This window comes from Athene cunicularia, assembly GCF_003259725.1.
Source record: "Athene cunicularia isolate RWA chromosome Z unlocalized genomic scaffold, athCun1 chrZ_part2, whole genome shotgun sequence".
NCBI lineage: Eukaryota > Metazoa > Chordata > Aves > Strigiformes > Strigidae > Athene > Athene cunicularia.
This window is the reverse complement of record NW_020799143.1, coordinates 7,188,045-7,214,241: the sequence shown is the minus strand read 5'-3', so window position 1 is coordinate 7,214,241 and position 26,197 is coordinate 7,188,045. Positions and strand designations below refer to the sequence as shown.

Genomic DNA, 26,197 nt, shown 5'->3' with positions numbered 1-26,197 from the left:
CTGCTTATACTTCATCAGAGAGAGAGCATCAGTGATGGGGTGATGGCCTCTTGCTTCTGAGAGATCAGTTGAACAAAGAAAGATAAAGCATGAAGGGCAACCTTACAACAGTGGAATAGCACAGGATAGGGGCATAGGCAACAGCTGCCATCTCATCCAGCAAACTGAAACAATGACTGCTACACAGAAATGTTTAAGGGTTAAAAACTTCAAAGAGAAAAACCCTTCACTGACTTAAAGGAAGGATTACATACAGCCCGAAATTTTAGACTTGCTTTACATGCACGAGTAATCTATTTGACAGGAGAGTTTATCATAACATGGGCTCTGGAAAATCATCTGGAAAGAGTATGCTATTTTACAGCAAGCCTTTGAATATTCCCCAGTCATGCTCAAGATGAATAATCTGAGGGAGCTAATGGCAAGACCATAATCATCAAGCCACTATTAACAGAATTAACAGTTCTGTAAATATGCAGTAACATAATTTTTTTAAGACTAACAGAGACCTGAGTTCCTCCAGGAACAGCAAATAATCTCATCATGTTAGTAATTTTCCCTCATGCATCCTAATCTATGAGGCATAGATTTTAGACATTTGAACTAAATAAAAATGGAAAAAAACTATTTGTACTTGAGGAACAAGGACAGACCTCCTTGATCTCATAAATAGCGTGAGAACATAGTCTGCAGAGCTTTTAAAGAGAAAACAAGGCATTTTCTTACTTTAGAAATGTTTGATAAAATTGAATGAACAAAGATCTATATATACACTTATATATATAAGCATATATAATATGTTTATAATGTCTCTACTATAAACATATTTGTATCTAGGATGTTTTGTGTCCATAATATCATACAGTCCCATAAAATGGTCTTTCCTTGGATAACAAAACCCTTCATCATTATGAGGTACAGTCTCTGATGTACACACTGGAAAACTGAGGTAGAGAGATGAGTCTCTACATAGAATATACATCTCCTGAGTCCTAGCCCTCCGTTTTTAATCTGGGATTGTCATTACTCTGTGAAGAGAAAGAACTAAAAAGAGTTTTCCAGCAGGAATGTGTCATTTTGACTGCTTACCTAACCTGGGTGATGTTATTGTGTTAACATTAATTTTCTCATTGCAGGGGTGGAGATGACAGGGTCTGTAGGCTGCAGGCTTTTCTGAGGAAAAGCATTCATTGCCATGCCTTCCGGTGATCTTGTGCATGCACTGGATGACTCGAGACTGCATCCCTTTGCCACAGGTGACAGAGCACTGGAACACACAGGAGACACACGTTCATTGGAAAGGTATTTTTGCCTGTAAACATGAAAGTGAAATGCCAGTCCAAGTGAAGTCTGTGGTCAGCATTCCAACATTTCTGCCTTCCATTCCGTTAGGTAAATGAAAATCAATTAAAAAAGCACAAATAAATTGGCAGTATTGTTGAAGGACTGATTCCAGCATTCTGTTGCTGTCAAGATCCATTTTGTACAGCCTGTGATGAAACACAGCAATGTGCCTGAAGGGAGCAGGGGCTTGTTCTCTTGTATTTGTGTCCTAATTTACTCTTATTAAAGGTAAAAGTGGTGGAAAACTAGAAAATGCTCAGAGACACTGATGGAGAGAAGTATTTTTAATTAAGCTATTACTCCTGCCAGTGAAAAGTTCTCTTTCTACCAAGCAGAGTGCATGACTCCTGTCTTTCCGTGACAACTACGTGTTTTCAGGTGGATCCCACAAATGAAACACACAACATGAGACATGCTGACTGGCCTTTAACCAACCTTCCCAACTTGTTGCCACAGAGAATGAGGTGAGAAAATCAAACAGCTGAACACTGTAATGCTGGTAACATTCTACTTCTATCACAGTAACATAATATATTAGAATGAAGACTTAGGCAGTGCTATATAGATGCATACAAAACATTCCAAACCAACAAAATACATGTTTCCCCTTCACTAATATTTGTTAACAAATTTTCACAGGGCATGAATTAGTTTTGTGTCCATTGACATATGTTCCATTGCTTTAACTACAAATTCATTTTTAAAATTATCCAATTTCTCCTACCCACTAATGATTTTGACTCAGGTAGCCACAAATTTCATAAAGCTCTGGAGAAATTTACTATAGAGGACATCTTCAACTATTAATCAATTTCTTGCAATGAATGGTATGAGCACTGGCTGAAAATTTATGCCACTACTATCCACATAATTCTGAAAATATTTTTATTCTAAAAAATCTTAATTACATACATATTAAGAATATATTTCCTCAGGAGGCTTCAAGAAGCAGTTGAAAAAAATACTGAAATGAGAAAGACAGTGAGAGGGTGCTATAACAAAAGAGGTTTCCCAACCATCCTGTCTCAAGATGGAGATGGAGAAGTACAGTTTTCTGAAAAAAAAAAAAAAAAGAAAAAATTTGAGCATAGGAAAAACCAAAAGTGTATTTACCCTTTACTTTCATTATCTGTGTGCTTTTGAGTGACATGAGGAAAGATTTACCCATGCCAAACCAGAAGTAGAGGGCTTGAATCCAATTAACTGGAGGGGAGAACTGGATTTGAAAACACTAGACTTCTGCTGACAAAATGGGCTCCACTGGTTTATCTGCTAAGTGACAGTGCATAACAATTCATGTATGCAGGTGTCTTTGTGGAGATCACTCTGACAGCAGTCACATCTTTTCTGTATCAAATGAGCTCTGGCCAAAATCTTCTTGTGACTGTAATGGAGACAATATGCAACCAGCAGACAGATCTCTCTCTCGGCTAATCAGTGTTTAGGTCCCAAGTTTCTATGCAGAGTTTGGCAAGATTTTGGTATTAAAATCTTAACTGGCGAATTAACATCCTTTTAATAGCTGAGCTGCTACTGGCCTTTGTGAGATATTTCAAAGAGCATTATGAAGCAATACAATGTGGTATCTTCTATACAAAGATGTATACATATTTCAAACAATTAATTTTAGTCTTGCATGACCTACTTATTAACACCACAACTTTAGAGGAAGAAACTGACAATAAAGGATGATAAATTAAAATGTCTCAGTTCATATAGGAAATATGTGGCAAAGCAGGAAAGGAAATTTGCATTCTGTTTTGTCTTCTTTTATTTTCATAGATATGTACTACTTTTTAACTTTGCATTTATTCTTATTTTATAAAAAAATGAAGACTTTTGTTAAGTCTTGTAAGATGTGTGGGGAAAACTGTGAAGAGGCAGGACTACCAGACTGCAATCTAAAAATTTCAAAGCCAGCCTCATCAGTTTACAAGCAGAGAGGTTTTTCCAAACCACTAGTGTTTTAAAATCCACTGAGGATCTTATACTCGAGCTGTGCTCTTCCATGTTCACACATCAGCAGCAGCAGTAGCGGTGTCTGACTTCAAAATTAAGAATTCTACTGACTGGAAGCCAGAAAAAAAATAGTATATTTTTACCATATCGTTATTATGTCACATTCAAAGTAGTGTGAAATAGTATGAAATAGGGAAAATACACTTCAGGTACAGCATTCAGCAGTGCATTTGCTAGATACACAGACAAACAGTGTGATTTTTGTTTGTCTCTATGGAGTTGTCTTAAACTTGAATTTGTGCTGCATACACACCAGCTAACTGCTGGTATAACTGAAGGCAGCCACTGAATATTGGAGGATAAAAGCATCCGTAATATTTTTCTTTTTCACTCTGCAAGGCTATGGATTTGGTTCAATTTCACTAGGAGACGCCTCAATTTCTGCAAACCAGCTAGATGCAACTTAAAGCCACAGCTCTGACCCTCATTTTGATATTCATTTTACTGCATATGCACGTGTACATTCTAGCTGAAGCAGACTTCCAAAACTGTCTCCTAAGCTTGCCTCAGTTTGGGATTTCTCTCACTGAAAATATTCAACCTCAGGCAAATACCTCCCACTGGATGTGCAGATGTCACATTTTAGGTAACACTTGTACGTAGTTAAAGCTGCATAGCTTTTGCATACTTCTGGAGTTTCCATGTTTAAAACTGTAACAAAGCTTTCAATTTACAGGAAACAAAAAATACTTTCACTTTTACATATTAAGCAGTGAATTTAATCAGAAAGCAATCTATCTGTCATAAGTGCTTCTATTTTCCATTACTTTATACATAAATATATATTAATATAAAGCTTACATATATAAAATGTACAGAAAATGCCCACTCCAATCTGTAGCAACGTGCATCAATTCAGCAGATCTCAGATTAATTTCAACCCCAGGTTTTATTACTAGTGAATGAAGAATACTTTTCTATAGCTCTTTTTCCCACTGCTTCCACCTCCCAGATGTCACTCTTGCACATGCTATATTTTATTTTTGTGGTGATTAATTATATTTTACTTCTGACTGTTCAGATGACCTAGACTTTAAGGCCATGTAGCTGATTAGCAAAAATTCCCGTAGGACAACTGTGTTTGTAGGTTTAGGCTAAATGTTCTAATATGCAGCCAGAGGTTTTTTATGTAGCTGTTAATCTGTGCATTTTGGACACAGTCCTAAAGGTACTGTAAAACCGTTCAAGCAGTAAGACATGTAAAACATTCCTGTTAAAGATTACAAAAAATTCCTTGATAAATATAGTTAACAGCTATTTTTTAAAAAGTTTTTATTTCTTTCAAATAAAATCTACCCACCCTGCTTGAATTTTGTCCTACTTCTAAACTTCTTTTAGACATAATTTCAAGGACAGAAACCTAGGTGTTAAATATAACAATCCTTACATTTGGCATGCACACCCGTTACCCAAGATTCCTTCTTTCTGTTCCCTGCCAAAGATATATATTCTGGAGAGAATGCATATTCCCAAGGCCAACAGCTGAGAAAGGTGCTGTAATGCATTAGCTGCTTCCAGCTGGCCTTCATAACAAGTAGGAATTCCTAAATTAAGGGAAAAATTGTCACTGGCAGACAATAATGGTCAAAATGCAACTTTCTGCCAAGACAACAGGCAATCACTGCAGAAGCTGATACAATCCACAATGAAAAACTCAATTTCTGACAATATTAACAGAATTGACTTGGACAATTTATTTTCAAGAGTAGATGGATTGTTCAGTAAAAGGTTTTCACAAAACTAAGTAGCATTCAAAGCGGAGAGCAATGTGCTCATAAGGAAACTCAGTGATGAGTTCTACTGGAAATTATTAGCAGAGCATTCCTAATCATTTATGTATAGGTTCATCAGTTCCAGCATTTAAGCGGCTTCAACCTCTGCATAAAGCGAGTGTGAAACAAGGTTAGAAAGCAATCAGACTTAGCAACAGGATTCATATTTGCTAACATGCTTGCAATCTTTTTCCGTATCTTGTGTTTTTATGAAGTTTGCTTTTGAAGGCAGGTAGTAGATGAAGTGGTGCATTTGTTTTCAACAAAGACTTTAGCAATATTCTTAAAGGTTACCTAAATAAAGCAAATAATCTGGAGTTTAAGCACTTTTTTTTTGGTTGTTTTTATGAAGGCATTTGTGAATAGTGTAACCAATACAAAAAGAGGGACTAATGGATTCAAACATAAGATGGAGTCTGAGTTCTCCAATCCATCATTTCCAGGAAGGTCTTTCTGCCTCTCTCATTTCTGACACACCCAACACCTCAGTACGTGAATGCCAAATTTAAAATTCAGAACTTGTGCTAAGTTTAGCTGAGAAAATTCTACTGTTGGTCTCTCCTAAGTTTAGCAAGTTTGAGTTGTCCTTATTTAGTTTACTTTTCTCCTTTTTTTCCCCCTTCTTTTTTTCCCCTTCATTTTTTCTTTTTAACTCTTCTTTCCAGAGTAAGAATTAATACTGGATAACTGGATAATAAAAGAGATAGATTTTAAAGTAAGACAGATAGACCCCCAAGTCACTTTTGATAAGGTGGGCTTAGAGACAAAGTTCCTATGTAGGAAACCCTCATCTCAAGATTTTTTTTTTTTCTTTTTTTTTTTTAATTAAAAAAAAAATCATTGTTAGCTTCCCATGCACAACAATCCAGTTGTTTGTTGAACAATGCAAAACTGCCTTTGGTAACAAAACAAGAAGCAACTGGATGTTTATGAGGAAAACCACATAGATTTTGGTGTAATATGATGATTAATGAAAAAACAAAAAACAAATAATTTTTTCTAGGACAGTATATAAAAATCTATATTAGAGAATATAATTATTCATTTACTCTGAATCAATAGTGGGGTTTGATAGGCTTCAGTTTTAACAGACTTGCTGCACTCAGCTTGGAATAGAAAATTCTTTGACTGCATTTGAAACCCAGGTTCAGTTCCTCATTTTCTTTCTTGGATGAACTAATGAAACACAGTAACCCACTTCATGATTTAAAAATCACAGTGAAATTAATTTGTTTTGTTAGGACAGCTGGACTTATTAGTTCATGTAAGAAGGCTGCTTAGAGCAGGAGAAAAACTAGTAGGACAAGTGTTACTAGTAGGACAAGAATCTCCTCAAGCTCAAGAAGACTGATGTCTCAATATACTTCTTACTGGACTATGCAAGGAACAAGTAGAAGACCCTTGAATTTTGAAGGGAAAAGGTCTTGTAAGACTAAAGAGCTTTCCCATGTGGCACACAGGATGGATTTGGATCCTCTGGAACCAGAAAAGAGCAAAAGGGAAGGGTATGTTTTTCTGGTGGATTCTTCCAACAGTTTTATACTGACTTAAAAGCTTTTATCATGAAGATTTTCCGTTCCTCCACAAACAGAAATCTGGTTATGATTGTAATACTTTCCAAAAAATAATTAAGATAAATGTTCCTGAAAACTTCAAAGTGAAGATTAAACTTCAGCATTAAGCTGCAAAAATTCCATGTATGCCAACCTGGAGTCCTGATCCACAAGAACAACAGACTGTATTACAGTCTCTCATTTCTTCCCCAAATCAAGAAAGGTCTGATCATTAATGATCTATGTCCAAGCATGGTCAAAAACTGTAATACTATAATAGATATAGGAAGCCATGTTTCTCTGTATGATCCAGGTGTACCTTACTTTCAAATAATTTTCAATTTTGTATTTATACTTTCTACAGATATGTATTTAATACAAAAGCACCTTCAAGTTTTAAGACCATTTTAAGCAATTCTCCACCTGAAAAAATTCTTATTTAGGTATTTAGATACATTGTTAAATAGTATTTGACATCCAAACACTCGTGGATTTTAGAAAAAATAAGGTGGTGAATGCTAACAAATCATTAATTACCCATCAGCATTCTACATGGCTGCAGTATTCTACAGTAAAAAGTGAAGATCTTCAGACTTACTGATAATATACAAATATGTCCTATGAACTTTTAAAAAGAATTTGAAATATTAGTCTTTGAGTATATAATTAAATGTCAGCATATATCACAATGCTGGCCTGTTGCTCTGTAGAAAACCTTCCAGGAAAAAGGGGCTCATCAGCACAAAAATGTAATTAAAGGATTATGGCATTTCTAATGAAAAGACAAGTCAAAGAACCCATTAAGAACATAAAGGAAATGTCATAGGTGGGGGAAAAAACCTCCCCAAACCCACTTTCTCTTAATTTTTTCCACTATTTACTTTTCAGAAATCAAAGAAACCTATGTCAAAAAGCTTTTTTGTACTACATAAAATTAGGTATTTGCCTTGAAATAGCATCACTCTATATAGCACTCTCATGTTTTTTCCAGTAGTATTACATGTAAATGAAAGAGCTCATCTCTAGCAATGACTTTAATTCCATTCAGTATAAATCCACCAAATCTTAAATCAAGATCTGAAGTAACAAGAGGTAACTCAGCTAAATGGATATGGAAGATATTAAAAAAAAAAACAAAAACAAAAAAAAAACAAACAAAAAAACAACAACAAAAAAACCACCAAAAAATTTTTTTTTTTTTTTTTTTTAGCTGAAATACCATGATCCCACATATGGGTCATTACTTCTGAAAAAAAAACCTTAGAAGAGAAACAGAGAAAATGAAGTAGAAAAATAACTTAGATCTATCAATAAAACTGCCACCAGTTAATTTTCTCTCCAAAATATCTAAACACATTCTTCATTGGAAGAAAATGGATTTCCACAAAATGATTCTTTGTTAGTAGGAAACCCATACTGAAGTGTAATACTGTCATTATGTATGATGAGGTCACCCAAAAGCATGACTGTCCTGAGGGAGCTATCAGAGGGCCAGGAGATAGACAATGTTGACCTGAGTTGTTGTGATCTTTTGGGTGAACTCTGTTTTATGTCAACATTATTGGAAGCATTTGTGTCAAGATTAGATGAGGGAACTCTGGAGATTAAACATAAATCTATGAACAACAGTCTGAAACAGCACAGATAAAGCAGAAAAGTAAATCTTTCTTACAGTGTTTAAAAATAAGTAATATTGCCTGTAATTCTTTAAAATTGGTAAATAAATAATGTAGCTATTCTGACTCTGTCTTGCCAGTCAGAAATCACAGACTAATTTGAAACAATTATTTCAAAAGAAATTTTCAAGGATTAGTTATTAATTATATTACTTTCAGTTTGTAATTAGTTACAAGGTATTAGAAAACAGTAAAAAGAGAGAATTACACAGATTAAAACAAAATAAACAATAAATACATTTATGAAAAAAACGTGGACTTCATAGATCACGTTTATCACAAAAATGAACATGTGAAGCAGTATTATCTACATTAACTGCATAAAAGATAGGATAAAAAATGCATGAAAGTTTTCCAACACGCAAAAAATCAATTAGATCCCACAAGAGCAGAAGGATTATATAAATTCTAACAGAACCCAAGTGAACTGGCTATGAGTTACACACTGGCAGATGATACAGTCAATGATACTGAGGAAAACATTTGGAAAGAGAGATAGATGATCTTAGAGATGGAGATGCACCAGGCAACAGAATGCCTCTGGACTGAGTCTCAGCACTGAGTGAGTGACTGAGTTTTCCTGCACACACGGACAGTTTTGGAATGACTTGTCAACTATCAGAGAAAAAAAAATCTAGGCATTATCATGAACAGACTAATGAAATGGTTTGCCCAATATGTACTAAGCAAAAGCAAGCAAGAACATTAAGACAGAAATTACAGTAATGAACATGCCACAAAAGCCTATGCTGAAAAGATAAAAAAACTTATGTGGTTCAAAATGTCAGGGGACTGTTGTTCTCCTCCAAACTGTGGGACCAGCCATGGAAAGTCTGACAAACTGCAGTGTTTTCCAGTTTTTATACTGAGATAGTCTTACAATCAGTTATAGTCAGCTATTGTAAAGTCTGCAGATCCTTACATAGGATGGGCAGTACATACACAGTATATTAATTTCAGTTAAGAAAAATTCTGAGAAGATAAAAGAGAATTTGCTGCGTTTGTTTGTCTTGTCCCTCCCTTTGCCATCTGATGTTACTTCTAATTCTATTAGCTCCTTTCTTACTTACTTGTGATGCTATGTGATGGCATTTTTTGCACATCAATTCAGCATAGCTCCTCAGGTCACTGAAATTCTGATGCTCAGTGTAGTCCTTATCTTATAAAGTTTTGTTGAGAATAATCTCTTTTAGATCGAATCCAACTGAGCAAGAACTAGTGTCAGCACAAGGACACTGGAGGGATGCTCAGTGTTACTGCACTTCCTCATTCAGAAGACTACTCTGGGGTATGCATCCTGCTAGTTGGGCTAAAAAGTTCTGCATCATAATGGTTGTGTAATAGGGTGTTAAAGATTTCACTGGTGAAGAACTATCTCCCAAGATGATGAATTATGCATCAGACTTCCAGAAGCTTCATTGTTCAAAGATCCCAGCAGCCCTTGGCAAAAATTGGTAGGCATTTCTGGGAAAGCACATAGTGAAGTCCTGGATATAGGACATTACTTCTATCCAGCAATTACCAATAATGTTTTCCTCTATTTAAATTATGTTCATATGCATATGTGTGCCAATGTAAGTCCCCTGCAGCATTAATGTCTGGCCTGGCACTATAAGGCTCCCAGAAAAGTCTGGGAGTTGATATTTGGCCTGATCAAGACTGCACTAGAATGGCTTGGAAGACAGCTGCGGTGGCAAAGGAGGTGATGGGAAGCTGCTACTGCTATGATCTGACTACTGCTTTTGTCCATTCATGATACATCTCTGCTAGGTGTGAGCTTGTCTCCTTCGCTTGGCCCTGTTCGCTCCAAGAGATCATAACATCCAAATATTGAAAGACAGCACTGAGCAAGCCTCAGCACAAGCAAGATCCTGCTATCTTCTCTGTAGTAGAAACATTTAACAGTTATTCAAAGGCATCCTACACGTACTTCTACATCCAATAATTATAGCTAAGGTGTGGGTTTTTTTCCAATTCTACTTTTCTAGTTTCTAATTTTTTTTTCCTTTGAAGGTAATCGTCATCTTTTTAAAATGAGATCCAGTACCAAAGTTTAATGTGGCAGTACAAATGTACATGTCTGATTTTCTCTGCGTGAAGACATTCAGTAATGCCATGATGCTTAACAGTTTAACCAGACTTTCTCCCTGAGCCATACCTTTGTATTACTCTGTAAAATTCAAGAAGACTTTCACCTGGTTGGTCCAAAAAAAGCCATTTCAAGAATTTATCCAGTTGACAGTATCTTGTTTGACCAATCCACTTCTCAAGAGAACATTTCAGCTTAATTTTGGGCAGCTGAAGCTTAATTTTAAAAAATGCTTGAAAAAGATTCTTACTGTTCTCGACATTTGATTTTTTTACCTCATTGTGTCAAAGATGATTTTTTATATATCAGAAAGATTATTATAAATTAGCATTTTGAAAATCTGATATATGCAGTTTCTGGACTTCAGATTACAGCTCTGTTCATCACAGCTGAAAAGGGCCATTAATGCTAACTGACAGTATCAGCACTTTTCAGGCTGCCAAACACCCACACTGTTATTTTTCAGTAAGGCTGCAGGAAGAATAATTTCTTCAAACACTATCATTTGCATGGAAAGAGGTGTCAGATCACAAAGCTCAGTGGATGACCTGGATCTGTGCATCCAGTATACCACTAAAATATCTATCGAAGCCATCTATCCTTTGGGCAATGCCAGATTGACGAAATCTGGCAATTCAATAAACAGCAAGACAAGTATGGAAGCTAATTATAGAAGGTAAACGGACAGTTTAGACAGTTAGAGAACAGCAAAATAGGAATCGTGTACAGCATGGATACCTACAGTCTATTAAACTTAAGATAAAATGGGCTACATTGTAAAGTGTAAAGATTTTTAAAATTTATGCCAGCTGACACACCAATTTTTGCTTCATTTAGGAATAGAAGTCTGCCTTGATATAGACACATCTTTTTCACACCAGTAAGCCAGAATCCAGTCAACCATACCTGTGAATTTTTAAGAGTGCCAAACACTGTTAAGGCAAATAGCAGCCAGACTGCTTCACCTATAGCTATGGTTCTGGGCTGTAGGTAGAACCACAGAAAATATAGCTGGAAGGAATGCCCAGGAAATTTATAAAGCATCCCATATTTGCAGTCTATGACTGCATACTAACAATATTTAGTTCTAAAATATTGCTGAGCATACATGGAGGAGAATGTAATTTATTTATAAAGTTTTCAATTATCTATTTTAACAGCAATTTTATCACTTTACTTCTACTACCAGCCAGTAAGAAAAAGCCAGCTCATTCAGGTATATTTCAGATCTCCTTTTCTTTTGTAACTTCCTAGACTTCCTCTAACTGTTAATGTTTATGAAGGTGCCATAGAAGTCAACCTTGTCACTACTGATTTGTGTCCCTAGCATGCATCTCAGCATGCCTCCCTGAAAAGCACTCTTTAAAATCAGCACAATACAAAGCTAGTTCATACAACTGCTGAACTCACAGATGTTACCATTTCTTTGTCAGACAGGCAACTACAGTTCCTGCGTTAGTCAATCTCCTCTTTCCCCATATCATTCTTTCAGATAGCACCTGAAGCATGCATCTCATTATCCAGTGAGACTGTGCCTGTACAGACCCACTTAAGCATGCGGCTGTATTTGCCTCTGCTACATGCTGCCATCTTCCAGGCATCCTCTTCTAGCTATGAAAGTTGGGGTTTTTTTTAATCTGTTCACCTTTTTGCATTACACCATCTTTTGTGCTCCATTAGAAGGTCATTATGGGCACCCACTTGTTTACTTCTTGAAGGAACATTCAAAACAAATGTATAAAGGCTGTACCTTCTGCATGAGACACTCTCCTATGACACACAGGAAAAAAAAGCAGCTGTTATTAGTAGATTTTAAATGGGTTTTTTTTTTCTTTCTTTCCCTTTTCATTATCCATCTGATTATATAGTTCTCCCCCTACCATGTCACTTGTCAGATAAGACTTCAAGCACCTTTCAGCAGGAACTGTAAGATCCTTTTCTTCTTTTTTGTTCTTGCTTTATTTTACTATGGGATCTAGCAAGGCTCAATGATGGGAACCTACTGATGTACCTCAACTTCATTTTTTTTTAATATAACCCCACTTACAGATAATGCAGTTCAAGAGACAATAAACATGTACCCATAATTACCTTCTGATTCCAGTTTGGCATTCCCAGAACTTTGTTTACACTAAAGAGGCTTGTAGCAGAAAACCAGCAAAGATGTCCCAGTAGATCTAAGTGTGATACAGATACCAGAATTTCCCATTTCTGTGTGGTTTTATGTTTGTGCCAAATGGGTAATGTTTACTTTTAATATGTTTTTCAGTCTTATCAGTGCTTTTGGCCATGGGTGGTCTTGTTCTGTTTTTCTAGAAACTAGCATGACATTACATTTATTCCAGGCAAAATACTGCAGTACATTGATCTATCAAAAAAAATTCATCTGAAACAAATGAAGTTAGTGTTACAAGATTGGTTAGAAAGGTACAAAAACTCCCCACTCTCATTTTATTATATTGATATCTTCCATATGATTTGCTCATACTTCATTTCTGAAACAAAGATATACCTCATTTTCTGGAAACTAACTGTATAATTAAGTCAATATAAAAGTTATTAATGTGATGCCAGTATTATTTTGCATTATATTATTTCATAAAAGTCACACAATTTCTTTGTCCATAAATCTATTAATAGTGTCATATTTTGACTCATGGCCAGCACTGTTCCATTCCCAGAATCTAAAAGAGCTAACAGTTTTGGATGGGGATCCAAAGAATAAAACCAAGGCTAATTACCTTGTCAATAAAACTGTAATATTATTATTAGACAAATTCTTTTTTTTAATTGAAGGAGATTAAATCAGCTAAGTCTATTTGCTATGGAAATGTAGGGGTTGCTTAAATGTTTAAGAACACAGTCTAAAGGTTGAATGTCCCCTTCTGTCAAATAGTTGGTAAAAAAAGAATTTGGGTTTTTTTCCCTCTCTCCTTTTTCACAGAACAGACAGAAGAGAAGCAATCTTCTGGGACAGAAGAGAAGCAATCCTTATCACTGCTTTTTGTATCACTCAATCGAGAGATCTCTCTGTGACCTGTTGGGCTCACTCTGTGTCCCTCCCAACAGCTTGACTTCCTGCTCTGATACACACACACTTTCTAGAGGGCACTGCAGGCACTATCTTAAATAAGTAATTTGGAATAGGTAATGAATTTTGGGACTCACTGATGTGAAAACCAAGCAAATGCTTCAGATTTCCTTTCAGACTCATTGGAAAAAAATCTGCAGATTAACCTTTGTTCCCCATTTTTGCTTCTTCACACTACAAAGTGAACTCCATCCCAAAAATTGAGACCTTTATCTCAGATTTGACTCCTCTGCATCTCTGGTCTAACATATAGATACTGTTTAGAAATTCTGCTGCTACTGCTTCTTTAGTTTCTGCTGAATGCATCCTCTTTCCAGCTTCCAAGGATAAATGTCTTTTTAGAAGTTATATCATACTCTCTTTCTCTGGTCTCTTATACACGAATTATATTTCTTCATCTTACAAAAGGCTGCTCCTAAATTCTACTCCATTGTCCAGTATTTTGATCCTATTAACCCCTGCTGAATGTCTCAAAAAATTTCTGGTATAATATTATATTTAAGCTTTTAATTATTATTTTCAAAACTCACTCTCCCTTTCAAAATTCATCCTGCCTCTCATGCTACATTTATTACACCAATTTCTGAAGATTCCAGATAATAGCAAAAAAACCCCAGATCACAGCTTCCTACATAAAGTACCTTAGACCTACCTTTCGATTACCCTATGCTATTGATATTGAAGTCTCTTTTGGAAAACGACTTCTACAATGACATGAACTCTGGTAAGCCCGGTAGATACATAAACACACCGTTCATATGCATTTCATTTTACCTCTCCCCTGCCTACTTGCTTATCCTCTGAGCATGGCCCTCTGAATTCCTATGAGCATGTCCCTGTCCTCATGTAGCCTTGGAATGGGTTGCAGTGGGCAGCTTAGTAAAGGACACTGCTGCTAATAAGGCTAAGCTTACACCTTTCCCTAAGTGGCACTATAGTAGCTACCAGCTATGAGCTTTCCTCATCTGAAGGTTAACTTTTACATTGTTAAGTATGGTATTTCAAGGACAGCATTCACTGGGAAAAGACAGTATAATTGGTAATGTTGCTAGGTACTGTTTGAGCCTTTATTCTTTACTTTCTCATTATACTAATTTTCCTCATGAGGGCAGGTGCAGAACCCAACTGGTGTTATGAACAGCATCGTTTAGTGTATTGACCCACCTTGCTGACTTAAGAGCTATTATGGAGTTTAAAGCTGCATAGAGGCTAGGTTATACAGCATACTTTCAAATTAAGTCCGAGTTTTAGAAGAATTGATTGTTTATTGTCCTACTGGAGCTTGCAATTTTGGTCAAATTTTCTTTGATCTTGGTAGTGTTAAAACATTAAGCAGAATAATTATCTGATCTATGGGACTGTACCTCTGAAACAAATTAACTCCATTACAGCACTCCTATGATTATTAATAATGTAATCTTTTCAGTAATAGTGCAATTTAAGCTTCACTTAAAATCATGCCTTAGGAGTTCAAGGGGAGCAGCAAAGCCAATAAGGATCACATTAAACCTCTTGTTTCAATGTGTGAGAAGCGTCATTTAAATTTTTCAAGCCAAGTCTTGGCACTGGCTTGGGGGAACTTGGCTCTGCTCAAAGGAACAGCCTTCTGTCAATGTCAAGAACAATCCTGAAGAGTAAAAACAGTGAACACAGAAGGCTGCATTGAACCTCTGAGTTAGAAACAAACAGTAAGCAAAGATTAACATTTATCTGAGTCTTCTATTTTTTTCCTCCATTGCAGACATATTAACATGTATGCCATGACATCATGTTGCTATGTACTCTAGCAATGGAACAGAACAGCAACAGGGAAAAAAAAAAGGAAATCCAAGTATATTTTAAATTGAACTCATGTCTCTGTAGAGAAATTAAAGTATCTATTTTTTGGTATAAATCTTGGAAAATCTCACAGCCTGACTATGACTTGTGCAGCTATGTTAACTGTTCAAAAGATTTTGTCAATCCTGTATGAAATATTTCCTCATCTCCTAATTTTGAAGTTTAAAGTACAATTAGGTGACAGTTTTACAGCTTTGACTGTAGGAGGAAAGCAGAACATACAAGATGTCAGTAAATTTTAAACAGGAAGAAGCAAGTTCTTGTATCTTTATGATAACGATGTTTGTGAAAAGTACTGCATTAGAGAATAAAGCTCTTTTCTCCAGAGGGCACTGGGAACACAGTGTAAGTGTTTGAGCATCTCGACATAGCCTCAGCAACCCTGATTTGAATGACTACCTTCAATTAAAAAAGCAGATGGTCATTTCTCCATAGTCTACTCCCTGCTGGTGCTAGTGCTAAATGATGCAGGTGCAGTTCTGTGGTATAGAAATACAAATACTAAATTTTATTGTCAAACACATCTTCTCGTAAAATTAACCCCGCTACAGAAGGTTAGTTGCTTCTGTGGTTTCAAAAATTAATGGTTATTTGTCCTTTTGAAGTAACTAAGGTAGGGGAGTTATCTTCTAGTTTTTGTGACGCTGATCCAGAATATTTACAAACATTTTAAATTATCACCATTATAAAAAAAAAAAATCATTTGACACCATCCTTTATCCTTTAAATGTGAAAAAAGTAAAGAAAATGGAATATATAGTAATGTGATAGTGACAGTTTGTACCCCATCATCATAAAATGGGAGCTCCCAAGCAGAATTCTGTGAAACACTAGTTGCCCACAGAGTACTTGCAGTTATTTCTTGGAAGGCTGGCTAGTCATACACTGCTGGCTTTAGTCCTTGTTTCCAGCTGTTATATCACATGAAAGACAACTAAAAATACATTAAATACTTCTCCATACAAGCAAGCTAAAAAAGGCTGCAATAATGTTAAGCACTGAAAGTAGAACTGTTGTGTTCAAAGTTGTGAAGAGAAGCAAGGAAAAAAAATAAATTACAATTTCTCTGCTAAAGTGTGGTCTGAGATATGGCAAGAGAAAACCTTGACAAGCTTCAATTTCTGTATTTCGGCATGTTTTGGATATTCAAAACTGTATCAGATGTTCAAGGTCTCAGTTCAATGACAGATATAACCAACATTTTCTGTTACGGTTTGGCCTATGCTTATATACCTCACTGAAATCAAAGCCCATGTGCCAAGGAAATCATGTATTGACAGCTACATCAGGTGTTCCGAACAGACAGCAATAGATGATTCCTAGATATTAAATATGTGGAAATTTAATAGGCTTAAGGTGATTCCTTATAATGTTGGAAGGTGTCACTTATTTCAAATACAAATAAAATGTGCAAACACAAATTAATGAAGTGATGCAAACTGGGAGGTTAGAGAGAGCTGCATTTTCTGCATTCGTTTGCCTGCCTACTGACAACAGTAAATTTATATCAGATTTGAATCATATTGAAGACTCATCTCACACTTCCTTCATATTTCTTATTTTTATTTATACTGCGGTCTCAGTGTAACTACATGTTTTAAGTTGTTTCGTTTTGGTTTTTTTTAAGCCTGATTATTCCCTCAGCTGAGAGACTCCCATGCTTCTGATAAAAGTAATTCTGACAAACAACTCAGCTTGCAAAACTTATTATGCTCTGGGGCACTAGTATCAAGGATGCCTTACCTTAGACCAGTCTCCCATTCTCCAGATGTAGCATTTGGAATAGTCCTCACAGTCCTCTGCTTCTTTAGGTCTTGTGGACAAAACACATTTCTTGCGGGGATTGGTACACCTCACAGTCCGATGCCGTACTCCCTTACCACATTTTACAGAGCACTGTTGGAAAAAGATGTTTTTCAGGTTCTACAAAAGTTGCAGTTACCCCATTTTATCTGCATTTAATGTTCTCTGACAGAATAACATAAATATTTCAATACTTCAGTGACTGCCTGACTTCCAATTTTCAATTGCATAGACACTGGATTTGTTAAAAACTAACAAATAAACAAAAATTCCTTATGGAGCAGAATGATAATTTTTTCACTTTCAGCTAAAATATATATAATTAGATCAAAAATTATTTGCTTAAGAGAAAACTAGGCTTTTGGATAAGAAAACACCTGGAAAGTTATGATGAAGTGAAATCAAAATGTTATATGGAAAATATTAGGCAATCTCTGTTCTATGAATGGAAGGAAATATAATGAAAGAAAATCTAAATAATGTTCATAAGAATAAGATATGAAGCAACTTCAGAAAATCTCTCCTAGTGTCTAATAGGCCTTTTCTGGGAGGGAAAAAAGTTAAAATGAAAAAGTAAATATTCTAAACTCTGCAAGTATCCAGTGTGAATTTGAAAATTCAAAGTCACTGCATACACAGCATGTGAAAACTCTCTTCAAGTTGCACAGAAGGTCTTAATCTATGTTTTTTCCACCATTCCCACTTACACTGCCAAAAATTATGCCATTTCCTTCTCAAAACATTATCACTGCTTTTGATCATCCCACTGCTTGCAGATCAAAATTCTCCTTTGCCAAGCTGATTAAAACTGCAGGAAGCAGTAATGGCTAGCTTCCAATATAATGGTGATAGTAGGAATGGCCACAGAAAACACCTCACTCTTCAAAATATATTTATTACTTCCAAGAAAAACATGCTCAATTATTTCTCCTCTCTCAAGTAAAACAAACCAACCAACAAATCTCACATGTCTGAGAGAATAATCTCACAACCACCTCTTGCATTGTAAACCAATGTGTACCACACCAGGAACTGCTATTTACTTCTCATATCTCTACCTTAGCATCTGCTTTCATCTTTGAAAACATTCCCTATGTCTTAGCTCTTCCTTACTTAGGAATCAAGGGGTGTTGCTGAGCAGAGGAGCCCAAAGAAGGGACTACATCCACAGTGAGAAGCTGCTATTTGTATTTTGAACCCTGAGGAACCCATAGCACAGCTTCTGGTATGGGAGGCAATCTGAATTGCCTTTGCCTTTCCAATGGAATGAAAAGCAGCAAATAACCCCTTCAGCTTGTCCAGATGGCAGTGATAACAGCACCCTTCTTCCTCCACCATTAGTTATTCTTAGAAGTAGCATAGCTTTCTAGAAGAAGAAAGCCAAATGGACATGCACATCAGAAGATCTTAAATAAAGCTTTCTGAATAACAAGACTACAGTCTACACTACAGCCATGCTTCAGGATGCAATGTATGCAAAATCATGTTATTTACAAGCTCTTTTGCGCACTGCTTGGCTTGTCTTGGAAAAAGAGGTGAGAAGAGATAGGAAGGGAAGAAAATGTTCTTCTTTACAAGCAGCCCCCTCATAGCCTCTCTAAAGCAGAATAGCAGCAACCATCTACCGGTCAACGTCCCTTGGTACAAAAGTGGTTCAGAGATGATCCCACTCTGAGCCCAAGGTCTGGTAGCTGATAAGTGATGGCCACGATTCCATTTACTCCTAGTTACCTCCTACTACAGTCACAATATACTTGATTATACGTGCTTGAAAACTGGCCATTTTTCCAGGACATTAACTAGGTAAAATGTAGTAATTCTACATGGCTGGTTTTCCTATTCCTTGATCCCTTTGCCAAATTGTTGCACGAGGACCATGTAAATCATTGGGCTGAGCTGTGCCACTTGCCACTGAAGAAATCATATTCCCAGAAAATAGGCATAAATAATCACTATGAACTATTTGTATAAATAAATGCAGGACCTCAGACCAGACTCCCGCCTCCCACACAGTCATGCAGTCCTGGCCTTCACAGCGCTGTGCAGAAGCAGGCTTTGGCCCAAGGCAATCTCTCTCCCTAGCTCTGATCAGGGTCCCATTTCTGAGCTGCTGTGTGCAGGCTACTTGTCTGTTCTGGGTCCCTTTTCCACATGTCCTTGAACATGGAGTCCATTCTGTCATCATCCATCTGCAAAGAAATACAGGCAGTGCAGTAAGAAGAAATCAGGAAGGGAAAAGTACCATCACATCATCTTACTCTCTTGCTTACCAGTACACACACCCAAGACATGCTTGCATATTTTCTGTCTCCTTTTAACTTCACTTAATGGACTACTTATTAATCTACCATATTTAAAAATAAATAAGGTGTTAATGTTCTTAAGGTGTTAATGTTCTTATAATTTATTTTCCTAGTCCATTGTCCCTATATTTTCAGAGTACTCTCCTCATTATAATTCCAATTAGAAAAGCTCTAAAATGCACACACATTTTTAAGATGACAGATCACTGATCAGCCTGTCTGTTATTCTCTATCTATATGACTATCTATGTCAGGTGCATTGCCCAACATGTGAAGTCCAGCATTCTTTGAAAATACTTAGTTACAAGACAGAATCCCTCCTGTGTAAAAGGCTTGTTGCTCTAGAGGAAATATAAAAGCTCAGACTTCTTCATGTTCTTCAGGGTCAGGCCTAACTCAGGTTGCGTGATTTAAATCACAGCAGCAAGGAAAGCTGATGCATCTTGGCAGAGCCCACATATCTGGAGAGCAATCATTCAAGAACATAATTTTCCCCAATTGTTCTGTAGCTCCAGACTATGGCCATGTGCCCTTAAAAATCAAACAGTCCTGTCACTGATGCAGTACAAAAGTGTATCCCAGGAGACTTAGACTGCAAGGGGATTTTTTAGGAAACTGATATTTAACAAATCTTTTCCAAACTTCTGTCACGCATTTGTTGTAAGAAAATAAAGCATTTAACTGAGATTTTTTTTATTATCAGTCCAGAGACTCAATTTACAAATCACAGCCTGTCAAGTTAATGCAACAGAGTTTAAGATACTTCTTCAAGTGCCAATAACAACTAGTTATGCAAGTGTATCCTTTAGTTATATTTCTGTTGAAAGCTAACAATATCTGTTTTGTAATCATCACTAATACTGTATTAAAAATTGGACATATGTTAAGGATCATGATATCTTTCTACATTTCTCAGCACAACATCTCTGAATACAGTTAGCAACATTTGAAATGTGTAATATGCTGCAAGAAGTACAGAACATTGAAAATTTATAGCTGACTGCCTCAGAAAAAGGTCAGACTATTACATTTCTATCTACTAAGTGCACAGTGATGTAAATAAAATAAAGATCTGCTCAAGTATGTATATAATGAAATACAAATAATGCCTCCAAAGTGTAATGCCCCAGTCTGGGGAAGTCCAAACCTCAGTGGTTTGGCCTTAAAATGCATCATACCTTTCATTTTATCAATTTCAGTACTTCATCCTTTTCAAGAAAGCTATGTCTCCTGGTTCATTTTATATACTTTTTCAACAATATTTTAATTTTATTTACTTTGCACTGTTTTCTTTCAAAATACCATCCTCCTCTCATCCAGATGGCTGCAGTAGATCTACCCAAGTGCTTACTCCTGGGGATGCTAGCCAACTACTGCTAGCTGCTCTCCCCTTCCTTGAAAGTGCACACAGTACTCTGGGACTTCATTCTTAGCTTCTTCACTGCCATATGGAAACAGGGCGGCAAACTGAAATGGGTCACTGTGCCAGTCTGGACAGCCAGAGCAAGGAGCAGGCTGCCAGCTCAGCTGCAGGGACACCAAACACGATGGGCTTTGCAGGGCACAAGTTGCATGCTGTAGCTGCTTCCTGGGGTCAGATTCAGAGGAAAAAAGGTCCTTCTGCTTCTTCCACCATTCCAGTGTCAGAGTCTAGTTCTGCCTATTGATCCCCATGCAAAGGGATGGGGGGAGAAGGAGGAGAGGAGCGAGGGGAAGGCTATCTATACTTCGTTGCATCCATGTAGAAAACACGATTAACTGTTAATTATTTATTTATTTACTACTTAGTGCACCCAGAGCTTACGCACAGCTTTTAAAGGAGCAAAGCCTTGACTGAACAAAACACTAAAATGTATCATTAATTAAAAGCACAGGATTAAATCCATCTTCATATGAACAGCACTTGAATTTCAATTTCATAGTACATGTCAGTCTCTGAGAACCACTTCCTGGAGAAGGTAATGAGCTGCTTTATTGCAGCTCTCTTTCATTAAAACTCAGGAGAAACAACAGCCAGTGTTTCTGTTTTCCCTATGTTTTGCATTATAACCTCTTGGATGTATTTATTTACTGCACATGCATTGCCAGAGGCAGTCATCTCTCTTAGCTCCTAAGATTTTTACATCTAGATATTACAGTTTAATTTAACCAAATCACTATTACCTGGTCTGGCATGGCTGCTCATTGCACTTTCGGATCTGTGGTTCAGGTTTTGTTAAATATTTGCACTTCTTGTTGTCCACAAGACTGATATTCTTGTTCATAATCTTTGTGCAAGAGACTGTTGTCTTTCTTTCACCTAGTGAAAAATAAAGCAGGTGGGGAAACCAGGAATATGAAACTTTGTTAAAAAAAAAAAAAAAAAAGGATAATGGTATCTTTATCAGGTATAGATACTTCATGTACAGTTTGGCTAAAAGAACTGTAAAACCTGTACAAGAAAATAGAAGCCAGCAGGGAGCCCAAAAGAGATATTACAGTTTATAGGCAACAATGTGATTTTCTAGTCCAATTTTTGCACATTGCTGACAACAGTTTTGCTGCTTCATTTGTGTAACCAGTCATAGGCCAAACCTTTAGTCTTACTGGAATAATTGTTTCTCAGCCACTGAGACCCCAGTGTTGAGAAAAGCTTGCAGAGGAATTACATAGAAAAGTATGGTTGTTAATTAATATATAAAATAAGGAATCACAAGTCCGTCTTGCTTCAGTTTAGTAGTTCTGCCTAGTTTAGCAGTATATTAGTAGGCGTGGCTGGCAATCAGCTAAAGGAATCAGCACATCTTCAGTAAGGAACCTGCACTATTCCCCATGAACTAAAGAGGCCACATAAAATTATTTAGGGAATTGGTTACTGCCTACATGTGGATGTGCCACGTTCTGTACAGAAACCTTGCCCTGATGGGTGGGTTGGAGCCTGATGTCTCTTGAATCTGGAAGTGTTAGAAATCAGAATTTAACGTAATACCTACCGTAAGCAGTAATTTGCAATTAGATCGGAGTCTAATTTTTAGAAAACTAGCAACCCTTGAATTAAAGATTTAAATTGGTAGAAAACAGGTTCACAACCATTTATTCCTGTGGTTACATTTTAATACTATTTCTACATGGAAGTTTACAGACAAGGAGGGTGTGTGCAGGAGCAGGGTAGAGGTAAGCACGACATGTTCACCAGTGGTCAGAAATGTGCCTGAGGATGGAGCAGTTAAGTTATAAATGCACATCATGTGTGTGACCACCGCTGACATTTTATGCAGCACTTGTGTACGTGAGAGCACATGCAATTAATCCATCATATACAGCATCTGAAATGTTTGACAATTCTGCATTTACGTCTGCATCTGAGTGTTCATATTCTCTCACACACAAAAAAAGCTTTTCTGCAACACAGGAGGTTGCAGATCAGTTACATGTATAAACATGCAAACCCACATGGCTTCATCAATAGTTTCTTTCTGACATACGCTTTAGCATTTAAGCAAAACTACCGAAAACTTATATTTTGTAATCAGATTAATCAAAATATTGATGTTAAAAAATGAAACATATTTATACACAGTACAAACTGCACATTTTAATGTCATAAATGCTTCATATTTAAGCCAAGAACTGAAAGAACAGTTAAAATGGTTTTGTCTAAAGAGAGAAAAATCCTTCACTTGTATTTTGGAGTGTTTGCAGTAAAAACACCTTTTATGGAACTTTGTATTAACTCAGCTATTTTAGACTATAACATAAAATGAATGTCAGTTACAAGATAAAAATATAATAAATAAACATTACAGTAAAACACTTAAATATTTATTTAAGCATTAATGTAGAATAAATTCCCGACATACTGCATTTTAAGTCTTCTCCAGATCATAGGTAACTTTAGAAATATTTGGGGCAATAACGAGAGATTGTGGTGGCATTTAAATTATTCTAAAAATACTTCAGGAAACTGTAAAAAGCATGAAAATTCCAAGTGAATAGGAACAGACTACTAAGAAACAGAGGAAGCTACTAGCACCACATACAAAATAGTTTCAGGGAAGAAGCTTTCTTACCAAACCACAAAAAGCATGTTTATGGAAACTACAGTAGTCTGTCATGACACCAGGATTGTTCACAGAGTCAAAGGAGCTAGAACACTGTGTTCCTTATACTGCTGTTATGAGAAAGTAAAGTGTTGCCAGGCCTTATTCAAATCACAAGGTGTACAACAGTTTTCAGAACTGCTGATTGGAGCAACCATAACTGTCAAGGTCATAAGCAGGAAAGACAGGTATCAAAAATCAGTACAGTATTCACAGTCTATGTCTGACTAAGTACACAGGTATGAACAGATTTCTACAGGTTGCATTAATTAAAAAAACTCTCAAGTGTTTTTTCAGTGTAGTTATCTATCCATCTTCTAAACAGCAGTTTTAAAGGATTTTGTTACAGCAATCATGTTCATGTTCCAGTATTTGTTTTCATAATCATATTTTGTTCTTCCAAATTCACATTTTTTATGGTTTATAAACATAAACATAGGAAAAATAACACATCAGCATACTAATATCTGCTGTTGTAATATTTGTTCCATATGTTTCTGGATCATCCTCAACTCATGTTACTAACTGTACATATTTGATCTGAGACTGGGGTTCAGCTTTTCTGTAGTTTGAAATGTCTTTTACAGATCATTTATCTTCAATAGTTCCAAATATGGAGTGGAATGCATATGAACTTTCTATTCTTGTTCTAGCTCTTGCACTTGTATTTCTTCTTGGAAACTGTGTCCTGAATTTGCTTTGCTAATCTAGATTTTGTTCCTTCACTACCATCTTTTTCTACTTATTTGGTTTGAATCTTTTCCTAGAGTTATCACTATTCTTTTATTATAATCAGGAAGCATGAAGAATGTCCACCATTGTATGGAATCATACAACCACAATGAGGATATTACTATTAAATACAACATATCATCAGTCTTAAATATTAATACACCATGTGTTTTAATCGAGAGAGATATATCTGTATACACACAGTGTATATACATATATATGCATATTGTGTACACACACATACATATATTGCATATTCTGTTTATACAGGCATATTGTACATAAATATACATTTTTAATATTGTGTGTTTGTAAATTATTTTATTTTACCTCCTCCACATACAGCATCACAGTCCTCCCAGCCAGAATGAGTCCACATGAAAAGAGGCTCTGGCACTTTAGAGCTCTGATTCTCCGGAGGTGGATCCAGTGGGATTGTGTACTCATAGTGTAGACCATAGCTCTGGTCATGGAAGAGCAGCACCTACAAGATACAGAGAAGAAAACCTACCTAAGTAGGCAGACACCGTGCAAAACAAACTCTGAACTGTCAGGAGACAATCTTGAAAAAGCATGACAGAATGACTTAATGCCTTATAGCTCTTAAATCCTCTTGATGGATTTTGTAGAAAAAATTAGAGTATCAAAATCAAGACAATGGGAAAAACTATTTTACTTAACATAAAGATCAGAAAGCTCTCCATGTGAAATAACCAAACAAAAACCACCAGAAATCTGGAGGATGATTATGTCCTGTGATTTCAGTGCTCATAAATACAGGAGGTCTTTCTTAGATGCATCAGATTTAAAACTATTTTAGATATACCAGACAATTTGTACTTGAAGGATTTTGAAGTGTGAAGTACTTCCGCATAATCTCTCCCTCTTTCTTTCTGACGACTATCAACTTCTCCACCCATACACTGAAATGCATCAAAACTCTACTTCTTCATGGAGAACTTGATGATTGCAATCATGAATTGGTGAGGCTGTGCTATAGACAGCCAGGACAATAAACATCTGATTTTAATTTGAATCCCTCTCCTTAAGTAGCACATCATCTTTTATGACATTTATAAGAAAGCTGAAACCTTCCATCCTGCCTCAACAACATAAAGAATATTCTTTGATTTAAATGCATTTTTTTACAAGTGGGCTGACAGATCTATACAGATAACCAATTTTTATATATATATATATATATATATATATATATATATATATATAAAACCAGGTGTATCTTACATAGATCTCATTATCTTCGGGAGCCTGGAAAAACACTAGTTACCATGCTATATCACAGGAACCAGGTAAAAAACCCCAATCCATATTGTCATACCAGTAAATGTAAAGGTGATGTTGTGGGACCCTTGGCTGATATTTTCTCCCAGAGACCTCTCCGAACATAATGGACAGTGGTCCCGGCAATATTGTATGTTCCTGAATGCTCTATCTTCCAGTCACTATTGATTGACTGTTTTCCAGCATCTCGAAGAGCTGTAAAATATGTGAGAAAAGACTGTATACATATATATATATATATATGTCAGTACATACATATATATATATATATAAAAAATAAAAATAAAAGGTGTCTATTCAGTAGTCATTTGGGTCTCCTTCCATTTCCTGTTTGGATAATTTTACAAGTAGGTGAAATCACCTAACTGTTTGCAAAGATATTTATGAATCCTACTATAAATGAACTTCAGTTAGAACATGCTTCAGAAACACTTTGTGGAAGGAATGCTTGGCAAAACCATGTGTGTTTAACATTACTTGAAGTTAACATCAGTGTTTTAATGCCTGAAGAGACTGACAGACTCCAGCATAATTCATAATTCGATCACTGAATTAATTTAAGGTAAAGTAGCCATTTTCTATTCCTAGATCATTT

At 36.1% G+C, this 26,197-nt stretch overlaps 1 protein-coding gene across 2 annotated transcripts in view; it reads right to left on the bottom strand.

Moving 5' to 3' along the window:
* The window catches only part of LOC113490054 (A disintegrin and metalloproteinase with thrombospondin motifs 19), a 241,011-nt gene that overhangs the window by 3,319 nt on the left and 211,495 nt on the right, over positions 1-26,197 (bottom strand). For both annotated transcript variants that reach the window (XM_026866234.1, XM_026866233.1), the window contains exons 16-21: positions 25,640-25,797; positions 24,631-24,784; positions 21,653-21,788; positions 19,171-19,375; positions 17,127-17,279; positions 1,090-1,267 (exon numbers count right to left, since the gene is read on the bottom strand). In XM_026866234.1, coding sequence (XP_026722035.1) covers positions 1,090-1,267; positions 17,127-17,279; positions 19,171-19,375; positions 21,653-21,788; positions 24,631-24,784; positions 25,640-25,797 — 984 coding nt within the window. The remainder of the gene's footprint in view (positions 1-1,089; positions 1,268-17,126; positions 17,280-19,170; positions 19,376-21,652; positions 21,789-24,630; positions 24,785-25,639; positions 25,798-26,197) is intronic.